Genomic DNA, 20534 nt, shown 5'->3' with positions numbered 1-20534 from the left:
TAATCAGCAGAACTGTGAAAGAAAAGGAAAATAAAGGCTGGGAAGTGTTGAGTAGGAGCCCATTCTTGGCTCTACAAAACTAGCATCAGAAGAGAATTCTGGCAATGAGCATCCAAACTGTGTTCACACATATTACAGAAATCCCTTCAGTCAGACTCAATGAGGAAAAAGGACAGGACAGAAACAGCTCAGTATCCAAAGGACAAGACTTTCATGCAAAGAGTGTTGACTCGGGGTCTACCAACCTGTTCTTGTAAGTCTGGTTCCTTCCAGCCTAAAACCAGCCTTATCTGCTGCTGCCACCAGTGCTTGTGCAAAACTGCCGCTGGCAAAGATGGAGCCATCTGAGGAGCTACCTACACTAGATCTACGACTAGAAAAGTTACGATCCTCATCAGATGCAGAGCCCCATCCATTTACCATTGAACCTAAAAACAAATGTAGTTGTCTAGTGAGTTGCAGATATGGGAGAGCTCATGTGTTTGTACACACTATGCTAACAAACAAGTAGGCTGCCTCAAATTCTTAGCCTTCCTTGAGATAAATCTGGTATCATCATGACTTTATTAGCCACATGCAAGCATCATCCATGTTTTAAAACATTCCTATTGTAGAAGAATGAAGCTCAATTTTCTTGTATCTGTTTGCAACACATGAACAAAATATGTTCTATATGATTCCATTCTTACATTGTTAAAATTATTTCATGTTCATTTTCCAAAAGATAATTGCTATGTATATTTTAAGTCTACAATGCAGAGAACATTTTTAGTGTATTTAAGGTAAATGCACCAAGAATTCAGTTAAAGAAACAGTGAGAATGTATTTTGAATTTATTGCAAACTCTAATGATAATTTGCATGGTATCTAAATTTTTACACTTTAAAGAAGCTGGAATTATTTTAAGATTTTAAAGTAGAAATTAAATTATGCAGGACATAGCAAATATTCATTAAAATGTATAAGTAATACAAGAGTAAATAGAATTAGAACATAAGAAAAATGTATCTTTGAAAAATCCTAATAATTTCAAAGCTCAGTATGCTTCATTTGCTTTTTAATTAACTCCAGTTTTCCCTTTACCACTAATTTTTTTTTTAGAAAGTTAACCATTATGAAAAATATCAGTGGCATTAATATGGATTTTTCTGCAAAAGGAAACATGGCAATAGATGAAAAATATTAGCTTTATGTGTAAAGAGCTGCAAAATATGAAGATACTGAGAAATAACTTTTATTCTTACTTTTTCATAGTGTTTTACAATTTTATTTATTTTCTTAGACACTGAGACATGAATCTATTACATAATACAATATTACAACATTAATTTATGTCGATATACCATTAATTTATAACACAATAAAGTACCAAATGTTGCTTATTGTAATTTTTTTAAAAAGACAAGTGAAAAAGTATTTATAAAAAGCTAACAAACTTTCTAAATAAACTAAATACGTATTTACATTCAAAAGATTAAAGTCAAGTGCCATAGATTTTTCTGCTTTTCTCCAATATTTAAGAGGCAAAAGTATAGTTAGGAATGTTGGCATGACCAAGTATTTGTACTCTTAGTCAAGGGGCCCGGATATAATAACATGGATTCATGCACTTTCAAGAGAGAGAAAACAGAAACCAGAGAATGATCTGAGAAGTTAAAAGGGTGTTAAGTGTAGCAGAAAAAGATAGAGTTTTGATTCTATTTGCCAAAAGCACAGATATACACTTTTTACTTTCATAACAAATTCCCTTGACACAAGCCACTGAAAGGAAGCCAAGATAACACCAGCAACTGAGCCTCCTCTGAGAGAACAATTTCTGAGTTAATAATCACAAGTCAAGGACCAACAGCCCAAAATGAAAGGAGAAATGATGCAATAGGCTTTGCAATATAATAATGTTACAGTAGATAAGAAAAAAATCCAAGTGATTCAGTCAGAGATCATGAAAGAATATGAAACCTCAGAACTGAGGACAGTTTTGAAACCTGTGCAAGTTCAGTCTGGGTCCCTCCTATAAACTGTCTTCTGTATTTCTAAATGTCTACTGAACATCTGTGAAGACATCTGTGTGAGCTACTTGAAACTCACTCTCCAAGCAAGCATCCCCTCTTCTTCATTTTCAGTTTCATTCCTAATTGATTTCCTTCTAGTTCCTTAGCTTTCTCATTGTTATCTGAATTAATGTTCTGAAACATTTATTACATGTGTGTTCCTCTATTCAAAGGTTTACCGAATTTGCGTATGCCACATCCAAACTAGCTATTTGAGATCATTCAGTATCTAGCCTAGCCTACCTTTCCAATCCAATTTCCTCTACAGCCTGTGTAGGCCCGCTGCCTCACCAATATAACATTACTTAACACACTTCTGGATTATTACTAACTATTAACCACTACCAAATTTTAAAGCCCAAATCAATATCGTCTCTTCTATCACCCTGATTGTACCTCTCCTTCAACTCTGTCTAGAGGAGAATCGATTTCTCTGCTTCCTGTGTTTTTCAAACAGTATTCGTACAGTAGCATATCAGGTCTCTACAAACTACAGTTTATTGTATATACATGTCACCTCTACTAGACAATGACACTCTGGAGATGACAAACTATCGCTTATTTATTTCCATATCTCTTGTACAGGAACACTGCACAGTAGAAATTTCAATTAACATTGGGCATATTAAATGTCTTCAATATTTTCATTATTCACTATAAATTATAATGAGATTCTATTCCATGATTAATTGTCTAGCAATTACCTTATTTTAGTTATCAAATATTCTTATAAGAACTCATAGAAAATATTAAATAAGAAATATAATATTAATAAATTCTGGTCAATAATTGGACAATAGAGAAAGCAGTGATGTAATTATCCAAAAGGAGTAATATCTTATTACTATATTAATAACAGTTAATATATTAATTGGTATATATCTTGACTATGCTTTGATAACTTGAATGTTGATATTTATCAATACTTATTTAAATTAAGACAATGACGTTACATTAAGTGGCAACTTACTTTTTCTTTTGACTTCTCCATCCATACTTACCCATATTAATGTACAAACCCTCCCCTCTTTTTAAAAATTCTCTTCTCAACTGTAACTAAGAAACAGTTGGGGTTGGGGCCTTTTTTTCTGTTGTTGTTGCTTTTTTTTGTCTGTTCAAGTTGGCTTTATGTGTGGTGCAATCCCAAAGAATAAGATTTAGCATTTTGACATATTTAGTCTCTGAACCTGTAAAACTTAGGAAAAATCCTATACTATGCAGTGTCACTAAAAAAATGTCACCCTGTGAGATATCTTAACAGAAAGTTTAGCTTGACATTTTCAAAAACACCCTGTTCATCTCCCTGTGATAGTGAGTCCCTTTGTGTGAAGATTTCCACATATGATTTGACAGACCCTAAACAAAGCAATTACTTTCCTGTCCTTGCTCTAAATTTATCTCAACTGTTCACACTCTTTGCCATGTCCTCAGAAATTGCAGTCATTCGTGAAGTTTTCCCTGATGTTTGCGTCCCTCCCCTGGGAAGAGGGAGCAGTTTGGAAAACAGGGCTTGTGAAAATAGAAAGATCACCAGCTATTCTTTCCTTCCTATCATCTGTAAGAGCAAAGAAAGTAGGTAGATGACTCTAGAGTTTAAGAGATGTGTACCACCGAGATTTGGCCATAGTGGGCAATTTCACCTCACTATAGCTACTGTTCTTTCCCAATCTTTAGCTTTAAATATCAAGAATGATATAAAGATTTATGTAAATTAGCACACACATAAAAACACTATTGAAAAAAATTGATTTTCTTTTATAAATGTTAATGTAAACATAAAATTTAAAATGACACTAGGTAAAACAGATCAGATGGAGAATGTTTACAAATTACAAGCAATCCATATGAATTTGACATGTTATCTCCCCAAACATAATCAAGACATATTTAAACATTTAATAAAAAATAAGTTTATGCCACATAGCCAAATTTATTTGTGTTTACATTTTAAATCTTTCCAAATTTCTCAGGTTTAAAATTGCTGAAAGGCAAAAATAACCCACAAACTTATTCAAGTTGTTATAGAAGAATGGCATACAGGACATTAAATTGTTGCTCAAATGTTACTGAGCAGTGAAATACCATGATAAAGTGGCATCTTGCTGCGTCTCTATTACAACTTTAGCCCTAAAATTAATTTATGATCAGTCATCAATTCATTTGCATGTCGTTTTATGCTAAACCCTTCCTTGCTGATAAATGTTTATCCTTAGATCCATTACGCTAAAGTCTGTGCTTTATAATATGACCCTGCTAATTGTTGCATTACCGCTTTATGAGATACAAAAACTGGTTATCCCCCATTTCTTTCAGCCAATATTTAATCCAGAAAATCTTCCTACTAAGTGCGATCTGTCCATTAAATAAAATCTTCAGCTATTAAGTGTCTTTGGACAAATCAATCCAAATATTGACTTCTACTTAGATGTTGAAAAACATATCTAATCTTTAGAAGTTTCTATTTCACTCAAAAACATTGAATATGCAACAATCCCACTTTGTTTTTCATAGGAAAAGATATATGCAATATATATAGAAAGTAACATAAGCAATTATAAAGTACCTTCAATGGGACATTTCAAACCTGTTAACCTGTTCCACTCAGATGAAAATTGAATATATGATAATTTTCTTTCATCTGTTACATTTTGAAGTTCATATTTAATTTCTTATAAAGATGTATTATAAATACATTAAATCTGTTGAGGTATTCTAAGAAAATTAATTATTTTGAGTGATATTTCTAAAATTTCCTTAGAACTGAAATATTTTCTTTAAGTGTTTTTCAACAAAAGCAAGGACTCAGGTCGCACTTTTAAGTGGCCAATTTTCTAAAAGCTGTGTGGTCCTGTAAGATGGGGAGTCTGCCAGGTTTTATTGATTTCTAAATATTCTGGTTTGGGAGTTCAAGTAAAAGCCTCAAAGACATAAAATACAGAAAAAAATAGTCACAATTTCTTTTCAGTTGTGGTATTTATGTGGAGTCCAGCAGTCAAGGAAACTTTTTTTCTTTTTTGGTTTCACTTCCTAGCACCCACTCTGAGGCTTACTTTCTGTGATAACTGAGGCAGTTCAAATCTTGGCTCCATCTTTAGGACATTTACCTCCTGCCTTCTACCCTGTTGCCTTCTGTTTCTTTTTTCCTGTGGTGGAGTCATTAAATTCAGGAAATACTTACACTTGACTCCCACTGTAAAAGTTATAGAAAGATGTATTGAAGGCTTCCTCATCCTGTTAACCAAAATTTGGGTTTGGCGTTTAGGAAGAACTATTACAGAACTGAAACAATCCTGTATGTTCACTTTCTAGCCAAAGACAGAGTGTGATGTGCTGTGATTAACACATTTTTTATACTTAAAAAAAGAAAAAAAGCAAATAGCTTTATAAGTATAAATTAAAATAAAATGATAAAAATGAGATTTCCTTTAGAATGAGTCACTATAATTGAATATAGAGCTAAATATGAGAAAAATAAATAAAAGGTCTTTCTAAAAATTATTATTTTTGATATTGGTTAAGTGTATAGGGGTAAGAACTAATGTTTTTAGAGTTAAAATTATATGTTGTATTCACTCATATGGGGAGGGGGGAGAGAGAGAGAGAAAGAGAGAGAGAGAGAGAGAGAGAGAGAGAGAGAGAGAGAGAGAGAGAAGGAGAGAGCCTCATGTTAAATAAAAGTCTGGAAAAAAATTTTCCTCTTAAAAAAGGTTGCATTCAGAGATTAGAAAAAATTGGGCATTTCCAGAGCAGGGATTATGATAACTCATCTTTAGAGTGAGACATACTGGTTTTGAAACCTCTACCACTTATCAAGGGTGTGGCATTGAAAAGGGCTTTAAACCTCCCTGTGACTCAATTCCTTGTCTATAAAAATAATAAAGAGGGGAATGAATTTACAACTAGGAAGTTAAGTAGCAATGATGAGATTGGAGGAAGATGGCGGTCATGTAGGTAGCAGTGTTGTCTGCTTGCTCCCATCGTGGAAGGACTTGGAGTACCAACACGGAGTAGAGTGAGTGAGTGCGGATTTCAGATAGGGTGAACAGGGATGGGAGTGTGGGGGCGGTGTGAAGGAGGGCAGAAAGCTCACCCGTGCTCTCCAAGCAGAGTCGCTGGGCTTCCCAGCCCAGCACCACTGAAGCACAGCACCCGAAAGGAGCAGATGCTGACTGGCTGATTAGCTGGGATCTGCTTGGAAACTTCCCCCTGCCATACCAGCCCTGACCAGCAAAGCCCCAGAAAGAGTCAGTGAGAAGGTTTGGTTGAAACAGCTGGAGGTGTGGGAAGACAGTGAACAGCCCGGACTATGAGAAACTGTACGAAGTGGGTCTAGGTGGGGACTCCCTGGGCTGGCAACCCTGAACCCTGGGCACTCACATCAAGGCTCCCCCAAACAAAAAAGCAGAACTGAGCCATGGAGAAGAGCCCATGTGGGAAAGCTGCAGCAGAACCCCAGATTCAGTAGGAACCCCAGGCAGGCAAGTGTTACATGCAGGCGCACAAAAAGGCCCAGACAGGCAGGGACACAGGCTGGTGCTGCAGCTTGGAGGGAACACAGATACTTTTTTGGAGGAGGAGCAGAGACAGGACCTGAGGCTGGACAGGGACTATGGGCATCTGCACTGGCTCGCCAGTAGAACAGCGTTGCTACACAAGCCTTAGGAGGGCTGGAGGGTGCCGCAGGACTGGGGTTCAGGGGGAAACTCAACTAAATGCAGCTCACAGCAGAGAGCTGCGGCAGACCCACGAGTGAGAGAATAGCAGCCTCAGAATCCAGCTAGATCTCCTCACAGCCTGCCAGCCAGAAAAGAAGATTTGAAACCCATGGAATTTTGACCAGGGGCGGATCCAGAAAAAGAAGACTGCGCCCAAAGGCTGTACTGGGGAAAAACTCTTTTCTTAATCTGTTTCCTACCTTCTCTCCCTCCTATTCTTCTTTAATTATTTTTTTTGTTTGTCTGTTTTGTTTATCCTCCCTCCCGCACTAAATATATAACATATAACTGCTATATAAGCCTAATACTATACACTTCCACTTTCTTAAATCATTCTGCACACTTCCCTCCCTTTTTCAACATACAATGTAAATGTTACTTACTGTCTTGCATAGCCTTGAGCCTACTTGCTACTATTATTATTCTATCATCTTTCATGTAAAAAAATCATCTTTTTTTCAGTTAAAACAACTCTTATCTGTTTTTCATATAGTATAATAGTCTTAACCTCTTTACATCTATATTAATACCGGCTCATTTGATGCTGATAGTGTGATTGTGGATTTGGGATATTTTTGAGGGTGTGGGTTTCTTGCCTGGGTTATGTGTTTATGTTTTAACAGTATCCCCACAAAAGAACTCAAGACAAAGTGGGCAGAGTGACTCTTAGTCAACTAGCCAGAGGGAAGGATCCACCAAAGAGTAACTAAAATACAACCAGACAGTTTAAACAAATGTTATAAAGGGCATCCCAAGAGCATCAAGCTCAGGAGATCAAAGGGACTACACCACTGAATGTCCCAGGTTTCCTATACAGAATATCATACCATGAAGGCAGGAAATCAAAGCAGACAAATCTAAGAAACAAAAACAAACAAGCAGTATCCAACATGGGAAGACACGGAAACAACCTCCCAATGAAAGGAAAAGAGGAATCCACAGAAAGAGTGCTAGATGAAACAGAGGTAAGCAAACTATTAGACATGGAATTCAAAAGAACGGTTATAAGGAAGCTCAATAAACTTGAAAAACTCAAAGAAAACTACAATGAACTCCAGGGGAATTACAAAGAACTCCAGGGAAGCTACATGGAACTTACAGAGAACTACACCAGCATAAAAAAGGACATAGAAGCTATCAATAAATACCAGGAAGAAATGAAGAATACAATTTCTGAACTGAAGAACACTGAACTGAAGAATCAATCAAAAGCAGGCCTAATGAAGCAGAGAATCGGATCAGTGAGTTAGAGGACAACGTAGAAAAATATCCCCAGACAATAAAACAAAATGAAAAAAGATTTAAAAAGAATGAAGAGGGTTTAGGAGAACTGCAGGACAACATGAAACAAAAAAATATTTGTATCATAGGAATACAAGAAGGAAAAGAAGATCATGGGATAGAAAACCTGATTGAAAAAGTAATGACAGAAAATTTTCCTAACATAATGAGAGAAAAAGTCATGCAAGTCCAGGAAGCACAGAGGGTCCCAACGAATATGAATCCAAAATGGCCCATGCCAAGGCACATCATAATAAAAATGAAAACATTCAAAGACAAAGAGAATTCTAACCATGGCTGGTGTGGCTCAGTGGATTGAGCATAGGCCTGCGGAACAAGTGTCACTGGATCGATTCCCAGTCAGGTCCCCAGTTGGGGGCCCAAGTGAGAGGCAACCACACAGTGATGTTTCTCTCCCTCTCTCCTTTCCCCTTTTTCTATAAATAAATAAATAAATAAATAAATAAATAAATAACAAATAAATAAATTATTTCAAAGACAAAGAGAATTCTAAAGGCAGCAAGAGAAAAACAGCAAATAATATACAAGGGGGCTCCGATAAGGCTATCAACTGATCTCTCAAAAGAAACACTACAAGCCAGAAGTGAATGGCAAAAAGTATTTCAAGGAATGAAAAACAAGGGCCTACAATCAAGAATACTCTACCCAGCAAGGCTCTCATTCAAAATGGAAGGTGAAATAAAAAGTTTCCCAGACAAAGGAAGACTAAAAGAATACATCTCCACCAAACCAGCATTGCAAGAGAAGCTAAAGGGAATCCTCTAAGAAAAAGAAGAAAAAGAGAGAGGGAGAGGAACAGGTACAAAGGGAAATGAATAAATACCTGTCAATAATAACCTTAAATATAAATGGATTAAATGTCCTGATCAAAAGACAAAGGATAGCAGAATGGATATGAAAACAGACTCACAAATATGCTGTCTACAAGAGACACACATCAAAACAAAAGATTTACACAGTTTGAAAGTGAAGGGATGGAAAAAAGTATTCCAAGCAAATGGACATGAAGAAAAAGCTGGGTTAGCAATACTTATATCAGACAAAACAGATTTAACACCAAAGGCTATAAAAAGAGACAAAGAAGGACATTTTATAATACTTAAGGGAACAATCCATCAAGAAGATATAACCCTGGAAAACATATATGCACCCAACATAGGAGCACCCAAATATATAAGGAAAATATTAGAAGACTACAAGAAGGATATCAACAGCAACACACTCATAATAGGGGAATTTAACACCCCATTATCAACAATACACAGATCTTCAAAGCAAAGAAATACCAAGGATATTGAGGCATTGAACAACACACTAAATCAAATGGACTTAACTGATATATATAGAACTTTTCACCCCAAAGAAGCAAAATATACATTCTTTTCAAATGCACATAGGACATCTTCAAAGATAGACCACATGGTAGGACACAAAACACGCCTCAACAAATCCAAGAAAATTGAAATTATATCAAGCATCTTCTCAGACCACAATGCCTTGAAACTAGAAATCAACCTCAAGGAAAAAACTCAAAGACATTCAAACTCATGGAGAATGAATAACATGATATTAAATAATAAATTGGCTAACAATGATATCAAGGAAGAAATCAAGAAATTTCTGGAAAGTAATGATAATGAACAAAAAACAGCCCTAAACCTATGGGACACAGCAAAAGCAGTCCTGAGAGGAAAGTTCATAGCAATACAGGTCTACCTGAAAAGGATAAAAAAATCTCAAGTGAAAAATCTAAATCTATAGCTACAAGAACTAGAAGAACAACAAACAAAGCCCAGGGCGAATAGAAGGAAGAAAATCATCAATATCAGAGCAGAATTAAATGACAGAGAGACTAAAGAAACAACTCAAAAGATCAACAACAGTAGGAGCTGGTTCTTTAAAAAGATAAACAAAATCGACAAGCCTTTAGCCAGGCTCGTCGAGAAAAAAAGAGAGAGGACCCAAATAAACAAAATCAGAAATGAGAGAGGAGAAATTACAACAGATATCACAGAAATACAAAGGATTGAAAGAAATCACTACAAACAACTCTATGGCAAGAAACTTGATAATCTAGATGAAATGGACAAATTTCTAGAAACATATAATCTTCCAAAACTGAATCAAGAAGAAGTAGAAAGCCTGAACAGACCAATAAAGAGTGAAACTGAAACAGTAATCAAAAAACTCCTGGCACACAAAAGCCCTGGACCGGATGGCTTCACAGGCAAATTTTATAGAACACCTAGGGAAGAACTAATGCCTCGTTGTCTCAAACTATTCCAAAACCTCCAAGAGGAGGGGAAACTCCTGTACTCTTTCTATGAAGCTAGTATTACCCTAATTCCAAAACCAGGTCAAGATACAACAAAGAAAGAAAACTATAGGCCAATATTGCTGATGAACATAGATGCTAAAATCCTCAACAAAATATTGGCAAACTGGATCCAGTAACACATTTAAAAATTCATACACCACGATCAAGTAGGATTCATCCCAGGGATGCAAGGATGGTTTAATATTCTCAAACCAATAAATGCAGTACACCACATAAACAAAATGAAAGACAAAAATCATATGATCATATCAATAGATGCAGAAAAAGCATTTTATAAAGTACAACACCCATTTATGATGAAAACATTCAGCAAAATGGGAATAGAGGGAGCATACTTCAACATAATAAAGGCTATATATGAACCTGAAGGCAACATCATACTCAATGGACAAAAACTGAAAGCATTGCCCGAGATTAGGAACAGGACAAGGATGGCTACTCTCTCCATTCCTATTCAACATAGTGTTGGAAATTCTAGCCACAGCAATCAGACAAGAAAAAGAAATAAAAGACATCCAAATTGGGAAAGAGGAAGTAAATCTGTCATTTTTTGCAGATGACATGATAGTGTACATAGACTTCACAAATAAACTACATAATAAGTGAATTTGGCAAAAAGCAGGGTACAAAGTCAATATTCAAAAATTGAAGGCATTTCTGTACACCTACAACAAAATATCAAAGATAGAAACTAAAAAAATCCCATTTACTATAGCAACAAGAAAAATAAAGTAATCAAACAGATAAAACCAAACAGATAAAAGACTTGTACTTGGTAAACCACATAACACCAAAGAAAGAAATTAAGGAAGATACAAATAAATGGAAGCAAATACCATGTTCATGAATGGGAAGAATCAACATCATTAAAATGTCCATACTACCCAAAGCAAATTACAGATTCAACGCAATACCTATTAAAATACCAATGATATATTTCACAGACCTAGAACAAATACTTCAAAAATTCATATGGAACCATAAAAGACCCCGGATAGTCACAGCTATCTTGAGACAGAAGAACACAGTAGGAGGAATCACAATACCTGACATCAAACTACACTACAAGCAACTGTGATTAAGATAGTCTGGTACTGGCATAAGAACCTATATATAGATCAGTGGAACAGAATAGAGAGTCCAGAAATAAACCCAGGTCTATATGGTCAACTAGTATTTGACAAAGGGTGAAAGGACATAAAATGGAGTGAGAAGAGCCTCTTCAACAAATGGTGCTGGGAGAACTGGACAGGGACATGCAAAAAAATGAAACTAGACTACCAACTTACACCACACACCACAATGAACTCAGGATGGATCAAAGACTTAAATGTAAGTCGTGACACCATCAAAGTCCTAGAGAAGAACATAGGCAGGAAAATTTCAGATATCCCATGTAACAATATTTTCATCAATACATCTCCTAGGCAAGGAAAATAAAGGAAATAATAAACAAATGGGACTACATCAAACTAAAGAGTTTCTGCTCAGCAAAATAAAACATTAGAAAGATGAAAACAGAACCAACCATATGGGAAAACATTTGCCAATGATACCTTAGACGAGGGATTGATCTCCAAAATATATAAAGAACTTGCACATCTCAACACCAAGAAGACAGCCCAACTAAAAAATGGGCAAAGGACCTGAACAAACACTTCTCCAGGGAGGATACACAGAAGGTCCATAGATCTATGAAAGAATGCTCAACGTCACTAGCCATCAGAGAGATGCAAATAAAAACCACAATGAGACACCACTTTACACCAGTCAGAATGGCCTTCATCAACAAATCAACAAAGAAGTGCTGGTGAGGATGAGAGAATGGAGAACCCTAGTGCACTGCTGGTAGGAATGCAGACTGGTGCAGCCACTATGGAAAAACAATATAGAATTATCTCAAAAAAGTAAAAATGGAATTGCCTTTTGAACCAGCGAATCCACTGCTAGGATTATACCTGAAGAATCCTGAAACCCCTATTCAAAAGATCCTATGCACCCCTATGTTCACAGCAGTGTTGTTTATAATAGCCAAGTGCTGGAAACAACCTAAGTGCCCATCTGTAGGTGAGTGGATTTAAAAACTGAGGTACATTTACACAATGGAATACTATGCAGCAGAAAGAAAGAACGAACTCCTGCCATTTGTGACAACATGGATGGAACTAGAGAGAATTATGCTTAGTGAAATAAGCCAGGAAATGAAGGAAAAATACCATATGATACCACCTAATACAGGAGACTAGTGAACAACACAAGCAAATGAACAAAACTGAACAAAGAACAGAATAACAGTTATCAGGGGGGAGGGGTGAAGGGATAGAAAGGGGGTAAATAGGGGAAGGATCTAGTAAGGGAACTAGTATAAATAACCCATGGATAAGGACAATGGGGTGGGGAATAACTGAGGGAGAAAGGGTTGGCTGGGTGGGGAGGGGGAGCAATGGGTGGAAAGATGGGACAACTATAATAGAAAAACAATAAAGAGGGAAGGGGTGGGAGCAGGTAGAAGAGGATAAAATAGGGATAAACGGTGGTTGAAAAGAGTAGACTTTGGGCGGTGAACACACAATACAATATACAGGTGACATATTACGGAATTGTACGTGAAACTTATATAATTGACCATTATAACCCAATCCATTTAATTAAAAAATACATAAGAAGTTTATCAATTCTGAAAATGAAAAAAATAGAGAATAAAAATAGCATTGTGATGATCAATTGAGTTAATATATATTAAAACTTTAGAACAGGGATCAGCAAACTTTTTACATAAAGTACCAGATATTAAATATTTTAGGCTTTGCTTTCTCTGTCATACAAGCGTTTTCACTTTTGATTGTATCTTGTTTTTATATAACCTTTTAAAAATGTAAGAAATATTCTTAGCTCACTGAGTCACACACACACAAAAACAGGTCATTGCTTAGAAGAGTTCCTTTACTTACTAAGGGTTATATATGTGCAAGTCAACATTATTATCATTAAATCTAAATTCTTAGCCAAGTGGTTGAAAGATTTAGGCATTCAATACATTTTTTTTTGTGGGAATTAATAAATAACATAATAGTTTTGCAAATACATTTTCTGTTACTGAGTTTTATAGACTGAGTGTTGGAATCCCCTTAAGATTCATATATTCAAGCCCTAACTCTTGATGTCATGGTACTTTGAAGAGGGGCCTTTGGAAGCAATTAGGTTTTGATGAAGTCCTGAGTTTGGGATCATCATGATGGGATTAGTGACCTTATGAAAAAGGACGAAGAGAGCTTTCTCTCTTCTTAGCTGCCATGTGAGGAATACAGAGAGAAGGTAGCTGTCCACAAATTAGGGAGAGTTCTCACTAGGCACATAATCTGCCATCACTCCATAACTGTGAGAAATAAATATTTGTTGTTTACACTGCCTAGTCTATGGCATTGTGTTTCAACAGCCTGAGCAGACTATGACACAGAGTTCATGAGATTTGGAACTACTGATATCTTCCTCTTTTTCTTTGCTTTTTCCATTCATGAACCATTATGTCAAAATGGAAGAAGTCCTTCAGAAATTTCTTAGCTGTTATGAAAATATTTGGAATTAATATACTCATTTATTTACAAATATGGGGTCTATACATTGTTAACAGCTGATATTACTTAACACAGCAGATGTTGGACTGTTATGTATCCAAGCAAGATACTGAATAATTTTACGTCCAGTATTAGTAGCCCATCTCTATGTTATAATTGGAATATCGTTCTGGGTGGCTTTGGAGTTTCAGCAAATGGAACATCACTATTAGTTCTATTTAATAAAAATGGTCATTAGTTTCATGAAAATGAAAATCTCTAACAGAAAATCCAAGTGAAAGTAATGACTAATTTACATACTCACATCACACAAATTTAGAACTCAGAGTAACTAATTTATGGTAGGGTCAGAATCCTCTCTGTGGGTACTTTCCATCTTAAAAACATAAAATGCTGGTAGAAAGTGTCTGTTTTATGGTCCACACATTAAACTATTCTTAAGTGTCTGGAGAAAACATAAACATGTTAGAATAATATTCACTAGCATTTTGATTGCTGATTCCTATAACATTTTGCACTTACATACATTTACCTAAGGGCCATCACCATGCCCATGTACATGCATGCCTGCACACATAAACATACTCACAACCCTATTTACACTCAAACACACCTACATGCACTCACACACACACACTTTACATGTAATCACAAACCCTATCTACATACTCACACACATGCATCTACACTCACACTCTCTCTCCACACAGTTTCTCAGAAAATATATTTACTTTTAACTTATATTACACTTGTGCCCTAGAAAGCAAACGATATCTTTGATCACACCTTTCATAAGAAATCATTGTAGAGTCAGAGAGAGAGAGAGAGAGAAGAAAGAGAATGGAAGGAAGGAAGGAAAGAAAAAGAAAGAAGAGAAATAAATAAGAAGAAAGGAAGAAAGAGAAAGAAAGGAGAAAAGAGAAAAAAGAAAAAAAGATAAAGAAAAGAAAGAAAGAAAAGAAGAAAGGAAGAAAGAGAAAGAGGAAAGGAAGAGAGAGAGAGAGAAAGGAAAAAGAAGCAAGAAAGAAGGAAAAAAGAACGAGAAGAAAGAGTGAAAGAAAGAAAGAGTTTCTTATTTGGCTAGTTTTGTGTAAACTGCATCTTCTTTTATTAGAGATATTATTCACAGAACAAATTCATCATGGAATACATACCTAAACACCCAAAAGTTTTTATATATGGCAGTAATTAAGCAGCGAGTTAAGTAGTAAAACAGACTTTTTGTAGCAATAAAAACTTCATTTGGAATGAACAGTATATCAGCTACAAGAAAAAAATTCAAATTGTTTTTAACTTCAGTCCCATTAGACAGCCTAACATGTTCCTAACAGGAAGCATGTAAAAATAAAAATGTATTCACCTGATTCATAGATATATTTATCATCTTTGAAATTATAATATTTAACAAAAGAACTCCATAGGCTACAGCTGATATTTTTATATTACTATTGAAATTTTCTACTGCATTCCTAATGGAAAGGATTTCAGTATCATTAGTAAGATATGCAAAAATATGCAGAATTTTACCCAGAAGGATACTGTGCTAGAAATTTAGGCAAAGGGGCGTAACATAATAGTGTGCTAATAAGTTTGCTCTCGACTTTCAAAGATGTAAACTTTTGCTCTACCACCTCTAGTTGGATCTGGATTTCAAGTCACAGCAGTATATCTGCCGTATTTAAATCCTATTTAGCCTGGCAAGGAGACATTGTATAGTTCAGGAAGAGATGTAGAGGGAAAATACAGGCACTCATGTGTCTCCATCACCATCATAAAGAAGTTTTAGTCAATGTTTTTTAAACTGTAACACATAATGGAAAATCTGTGCAAATTGGAAAGCTATTGGTATAAAAATAAATGAAATGGACATCATTCAAGGTAAGGACAGAAATGGGTGGTTTTCTGAAAAGGTCCAATGGCATGTGTGGGGTAGCTCAAGACATGGCTCCTTCCACCACCAGTGATAGAAGGCTGGCCAGGAAGAATGTATATTGTTTTGGAAATGGATTGTAACCTCCTCCTTATCTCCTTTTTGGAGTGACTTCCTGTCCTCAGACTGCTTCTTCAATTTTTTCTTTTTTAATGTTTTTTTAAAAAAAATAATGTATTTTAACTTAATTTTAAGTATATTATATTGATTATGTTGTTACAGTAGTTCCAATTTTTTCCCCTTTGCTGCCCTCTGCCCAGTACCCTACTTCCCTCCAGCAATCCCGTCCTGCTTAGTTCATGTCCATGCATCGTGCATATAAGTTCTTTGGCTTCACCTGTTCCTATATTATTAACATCCCCCTGTCTATTTTGTACCATCTGATTATGCTTCTTAGTCCCTGCACCATTTCCCCATTTCTCCCCCTCCGTCTCCCAGTTGATAACCCTCCAAATGCTTCCCCTGCCTATAATTCTGTTTCTATTCTGGTTTCCTTACTTGGGTTTTGTTCTTATTTTTTAGATTCAGTTGTTGATAGGTGTGAGTTTGTCATCATTTTAGTGTTCATAGTCTTGATCTTTTTCTTAAGTAAGTCTCGTTGACATTTCATATAATAATGGCTTGGTGATGATGAACTCCTTTACCTTTACCTTTTCTGGGAAGCATTTCATCTGCCCTTCCATTCCAAATGATATCTTTGCTGGATAGAGTAATCCTGGTTGCAGGTTGCTTTTCATCACATTGAATACTGCTTGCTAGTCCCTTCCTGCCTGCAAAGTGTCCTCTGAGAAATCAGCTGATGGTCCTGTAGGCACGCCTCTGTAGGCAGCTCTCTGACTCTCTCTTGCTGCCCCCAGAACTCTGTCTTTATCTTTTACTTTTGGCATCTCAGTCATGATGCATCCTGGTGTGGTTCCCCCTGGGTCCAGTTCGCTCGGGACACTCCATGCTTCCCAGACCTGTATGTCCATCTCCTTTGTAAATTTGGGAAGTTTTCCTCATTTTTTTCAATTCTTGCTTCCTCATTCTTAACTGGTTGACTGTTTTTTTCTTCCTTATGTTCCAAATCATTGATCTGAACTCTGGTTTGCTTCCCTTCACCATTGGTTTTGTGTGGATTTTCCCTTGTTTCACATAGCATAGCCTTCACTTCTTCACTTATGCATTTGCCATACTCAAGCATATCTGTCAAGCCTCTTAGCATCTTTATCACCAGTGTTTTGAATTCTGTGTCTGTTAGGTTGTCTATCTCTTCATCTGTTAGGTTGGCTATCTCCTCATCGCTTAGTTCACCCACTGGAACCTCGATCCATTCTCCCTTTTGGGCCATACTTCTCTGTCTCCTCACTCTGACAGGCTCCAGTGTTTGTTTGCCTCCATGACCCAGGTAGAGCTGTCGCTCCTGTTATGTTGTAAGGGGCGGAGCCTTAGGGATTTGTCAGTACAGGGCGACCTGTTTCACCACGTTGTGGTGCTGTATGTGGGGGAGGGGTCCGAGAGGGAACAATGCTGCCTGCACAGCACTCACCCCCCTTCCAGGCACCTTTCCCACCTCTGCACTGGACCAGCGCCCCTCCAGCTGCTGCCCTGGCCATCGTTCCCAGAGTGGGTGGGTTCGTGGACGCTCTAGGACCATGGGGACCTTCCAAACAAGTGGACTCTGCTGGGACTGTCAGTCTCTGTCTCCACCCCAACCCCCACTGGTCTGCACAGTCAGAAGCAATGAGGCTTGATTTTCCCCAGTGCTGGGACCATGAGCTTCGAGTTCCTGTGAGGAGCTGGGAACACTCCCCAGGTGTCCCTTCTGACTTTTTAAAATGCATGACTGCACATTCTGCTGGCCTGCCACTGGCGCCACTACTGCAGCCACCACTTCATGTCTTCTCCATCCAGGGTCCGCCCCCCTACCCGTCTGGATGGGTATCTCTTCTCTATATCCCTGTTTGCTGGACTTCCATGTAGTTTGACCTTCTGGAACCTCTGGTCGTTTCTAGTCTTGAGGCAGTTGCGTTCCTTCCTAGTTTGGAGGGAAACGCAGCATGTCTGTCCGCGCCTCCATCTTGGCTGGAAGTCTAGACTGCTTCTTGACCTTTTCTTTACACCAAGGTAGTCATGGGTAGGACACATGCCTCCTTTGTCTGGAATCGCTTAAAACAAGTCTCAGACTAAGGGAGGTGTGATCCTGCTTGCTGATCCTCTCTGCCTAATGTTAGTAATAACAGCAATGTCTATTCCACCCAGTCCTCCTTGTGGATTTTTCAGCTTATCTGAAAGAACACTCAGGATCCCCGGGCTTGACCTCCTGCATTATACATGCAAATGCAAACTTAAAATTTTTAGCAGTTATATCTCTATAGTCATGTAAGAGGCATGGTTGTGTGTGTATGTGTGTCAAAGAATGTATACCTACTTAAACACACTGAATTTTTACTCTTTCCGTATTAATTATGGTTATATTAGGATTTAATTTTTCCAACAAAATTGGATAAATTTAAGTCCTTGGAAATAGGTTGCAGTACTGAGATCATCCTACTAGAGTACCAATTGCTGCCTTTCACTTGGTGAATGAGGCAAGAGGGAGTCAGAGGAGTAAACAACAAAAATAATGTTTATTGGGAGAGAAGCCGTTATTGGATTCAGCAATACTTACTGCATAAATGTGTGGTTTATCTCTCTATACATTTTCTCCACTCTACAAATAATACCTATGCAATCTTAGAAATACTTATTCTGAAGACTTGCTTATTTTCATCAATGAGTGATTTTACCAAGTGAAATATCAAGAAGCATATTAAGATTGCATTCACTCTGTATGTTGTTCCTGTTATACAAAATATATCATTTCTAAAAGTCAAGGTTTTAATATAATAGACTTGGTTCCTCCAGTACAGTGAACTTTTCATGAAAGCCCTGGATATAATTGAGTTTTCTTTCATGTCTTTAAAGCTCTTAAAAATTCATGAATTTTCTTATCATTTTTGCAGCAAAGCAAAAGTATTTCCAAATCCTTTTTGAATTCTGTGTTTAATATTAACCTATTTAAAATGTTACAGAAATAGATGGAGTGGAATAAATCTTACATAAGAAAGTATTTGATTTCTGAGGCATTTTAATGTGACAAATAGGTCAGTTATATTCCTATTGAAACAGTCTTGTTACCTGTCACAGAGCTGTCCAGGTTGTCCATACTGGATCCAGGTGTCTGCTCTAGCACTTTTAGGGGCCTGGGGATTTCTAAAGGCTCTTCCTCATCATCAGCATCATCATCTGGAACATCTGTCTCCAAATCAGAAATCAAGGCTCCGGACATGTAACCTAATGGTGGAACCGGGGGCTGTGGAGGTTGATTATTATTTTGAATGTGCCTAGAATTTAAATGGAAAAACAAAACAAAACAAACTTTGTCAACATTCCACAAAATCATAATTAGAATTTAACAGCATGCTATGGTAACTTATTTTCTCTTCTTGTTTTCCACTGACTAATTTTGGAGCTCACGGTCCTTTCTTACATTTCAGCAGAGGCAACAGGCTATGCGTAATGATTGCCAAAGCAACAACAATATAGACTATCACGGTCCTCAATTGGTATTTATGGGATGATGCACAAAGAGAAAGAATACAGATCCAGTACTATTTTGTGTAAATAAATCTTCCAAAGGAGAATAGGAGGATTTGTCACAAATAACTGTTTTAAAGCTGACTTCATTTTTTGGTCCAAAAAGAATAAAATTTTCTTCCCAGTTTAGTGTCAAATTTCTACTCAACCTGTATAACCTGTGTGCTGCTGGCCCTTATGAATAAAAGATGTCACATAAAGGCCTAGTACCTATCTCCCTGCCCTCAATGATGAGCACATTCCCTGCCCTACAAGGCTGCCTTCCTGCACCACCCATGGATCAGGCCTACAGCTGTTTGCACTTTGAACCAGTTTAGGGTAGGAATGGTTACTTTGTGTTTTTACTCCTTATTTGTGTTTTTCTCACCTACCAAAGTCTTGAAACACCTGAAAAGCAGGAAAGATTCATGTCAGTCCTCTGACTTTAGAACATGATGAATGAGTAACTTTCATCTCAACCTTGTGAAGCAGATGAAACTCTCTTAGAGAATTTTTGAAGTGAAGTGCCATTTAAATTACTTGTTTCCAATCATGTGGTTAGTAAAATGTAGAGCTGGACGCTGGGGTCCAGTTGGTTCACTTTGTGCATATTTAAGTTCCTTCTAAACCATGAAATGCTAAAGAAAATGCACTGCACTTGTTAGTCATTAAAGAGTGAATATACCACAGGCTTTGATACATTATCTTTTTTTTTTTTTTTTTTTGCTTTGATACAAAGTATTTAAAAGACCTCTGCTGTTTAAGGAGATGTAGAACAAGTGCTATACATTTTTTACCTCCATATCATGAGGCCCACATCCTTCATTTCACAGATCAGGAATTTGAGTTCCCATATTATTATTTTGCATTCACCACAGCTCATTTTTTAAAAAAGTTAGAAATTTTCCTAACTACTTTTACAAAATCTTGAGTGTTGCTGACTACACCTTGCTGTAAGTGTTGCTTTGGATTCTGTCTGGGAATCAAGGATGAAGAGAGCCAACTGATGAGCAAGAGAATATAAGG

At 36.8% G+C, this 20534-nt stretch overlaps 1 protein-coding gene across 1 annotated transcript in view; it reads right to left on the bottom strand.

Annotated features, from left to right (window-relative positions):
• The window catches only part of ROBO2 (roundabout guidance receptor 2), a 604209-nt gene that overhangs the window by 14418 nt on the left and 569257 nt on the right, over positions 1-20534 (bottom strand). The window contains exons 25-26 of the mRNA XM_090275911.1: positions 19071-19276; positions 246-428 (exon numbers count right to left, since the gene is read on the bottom strand). Coding sequence (XP_090132037.1) covers positions 246-428; positions 19071-19276 — 389 coding nt within the window. The remainder of the gene's footprint in view (positions 1-245; positions 429-19070; positions 19277-20534) is intronic.

This window comes from Furipterus horrens, unplaced genomic scaffold, assembly GCF_987537825.1.
Source record: "Furipterus horrens unplaced genomic scaffold, mFurHor1.1.pri manual_scaffold_1, whole genome shotgun sequence".
Classification (NCBI taxonomy): domain Eukaryota; kingdom Metazoa; phylum Chordata; class Mammalia; order Chiroptera; family Furipteridae; genus Furipterus; species Furipterus horrens.
This window is presented reverse-complemented; position numbering and strand designations above follow the sequence as displayed.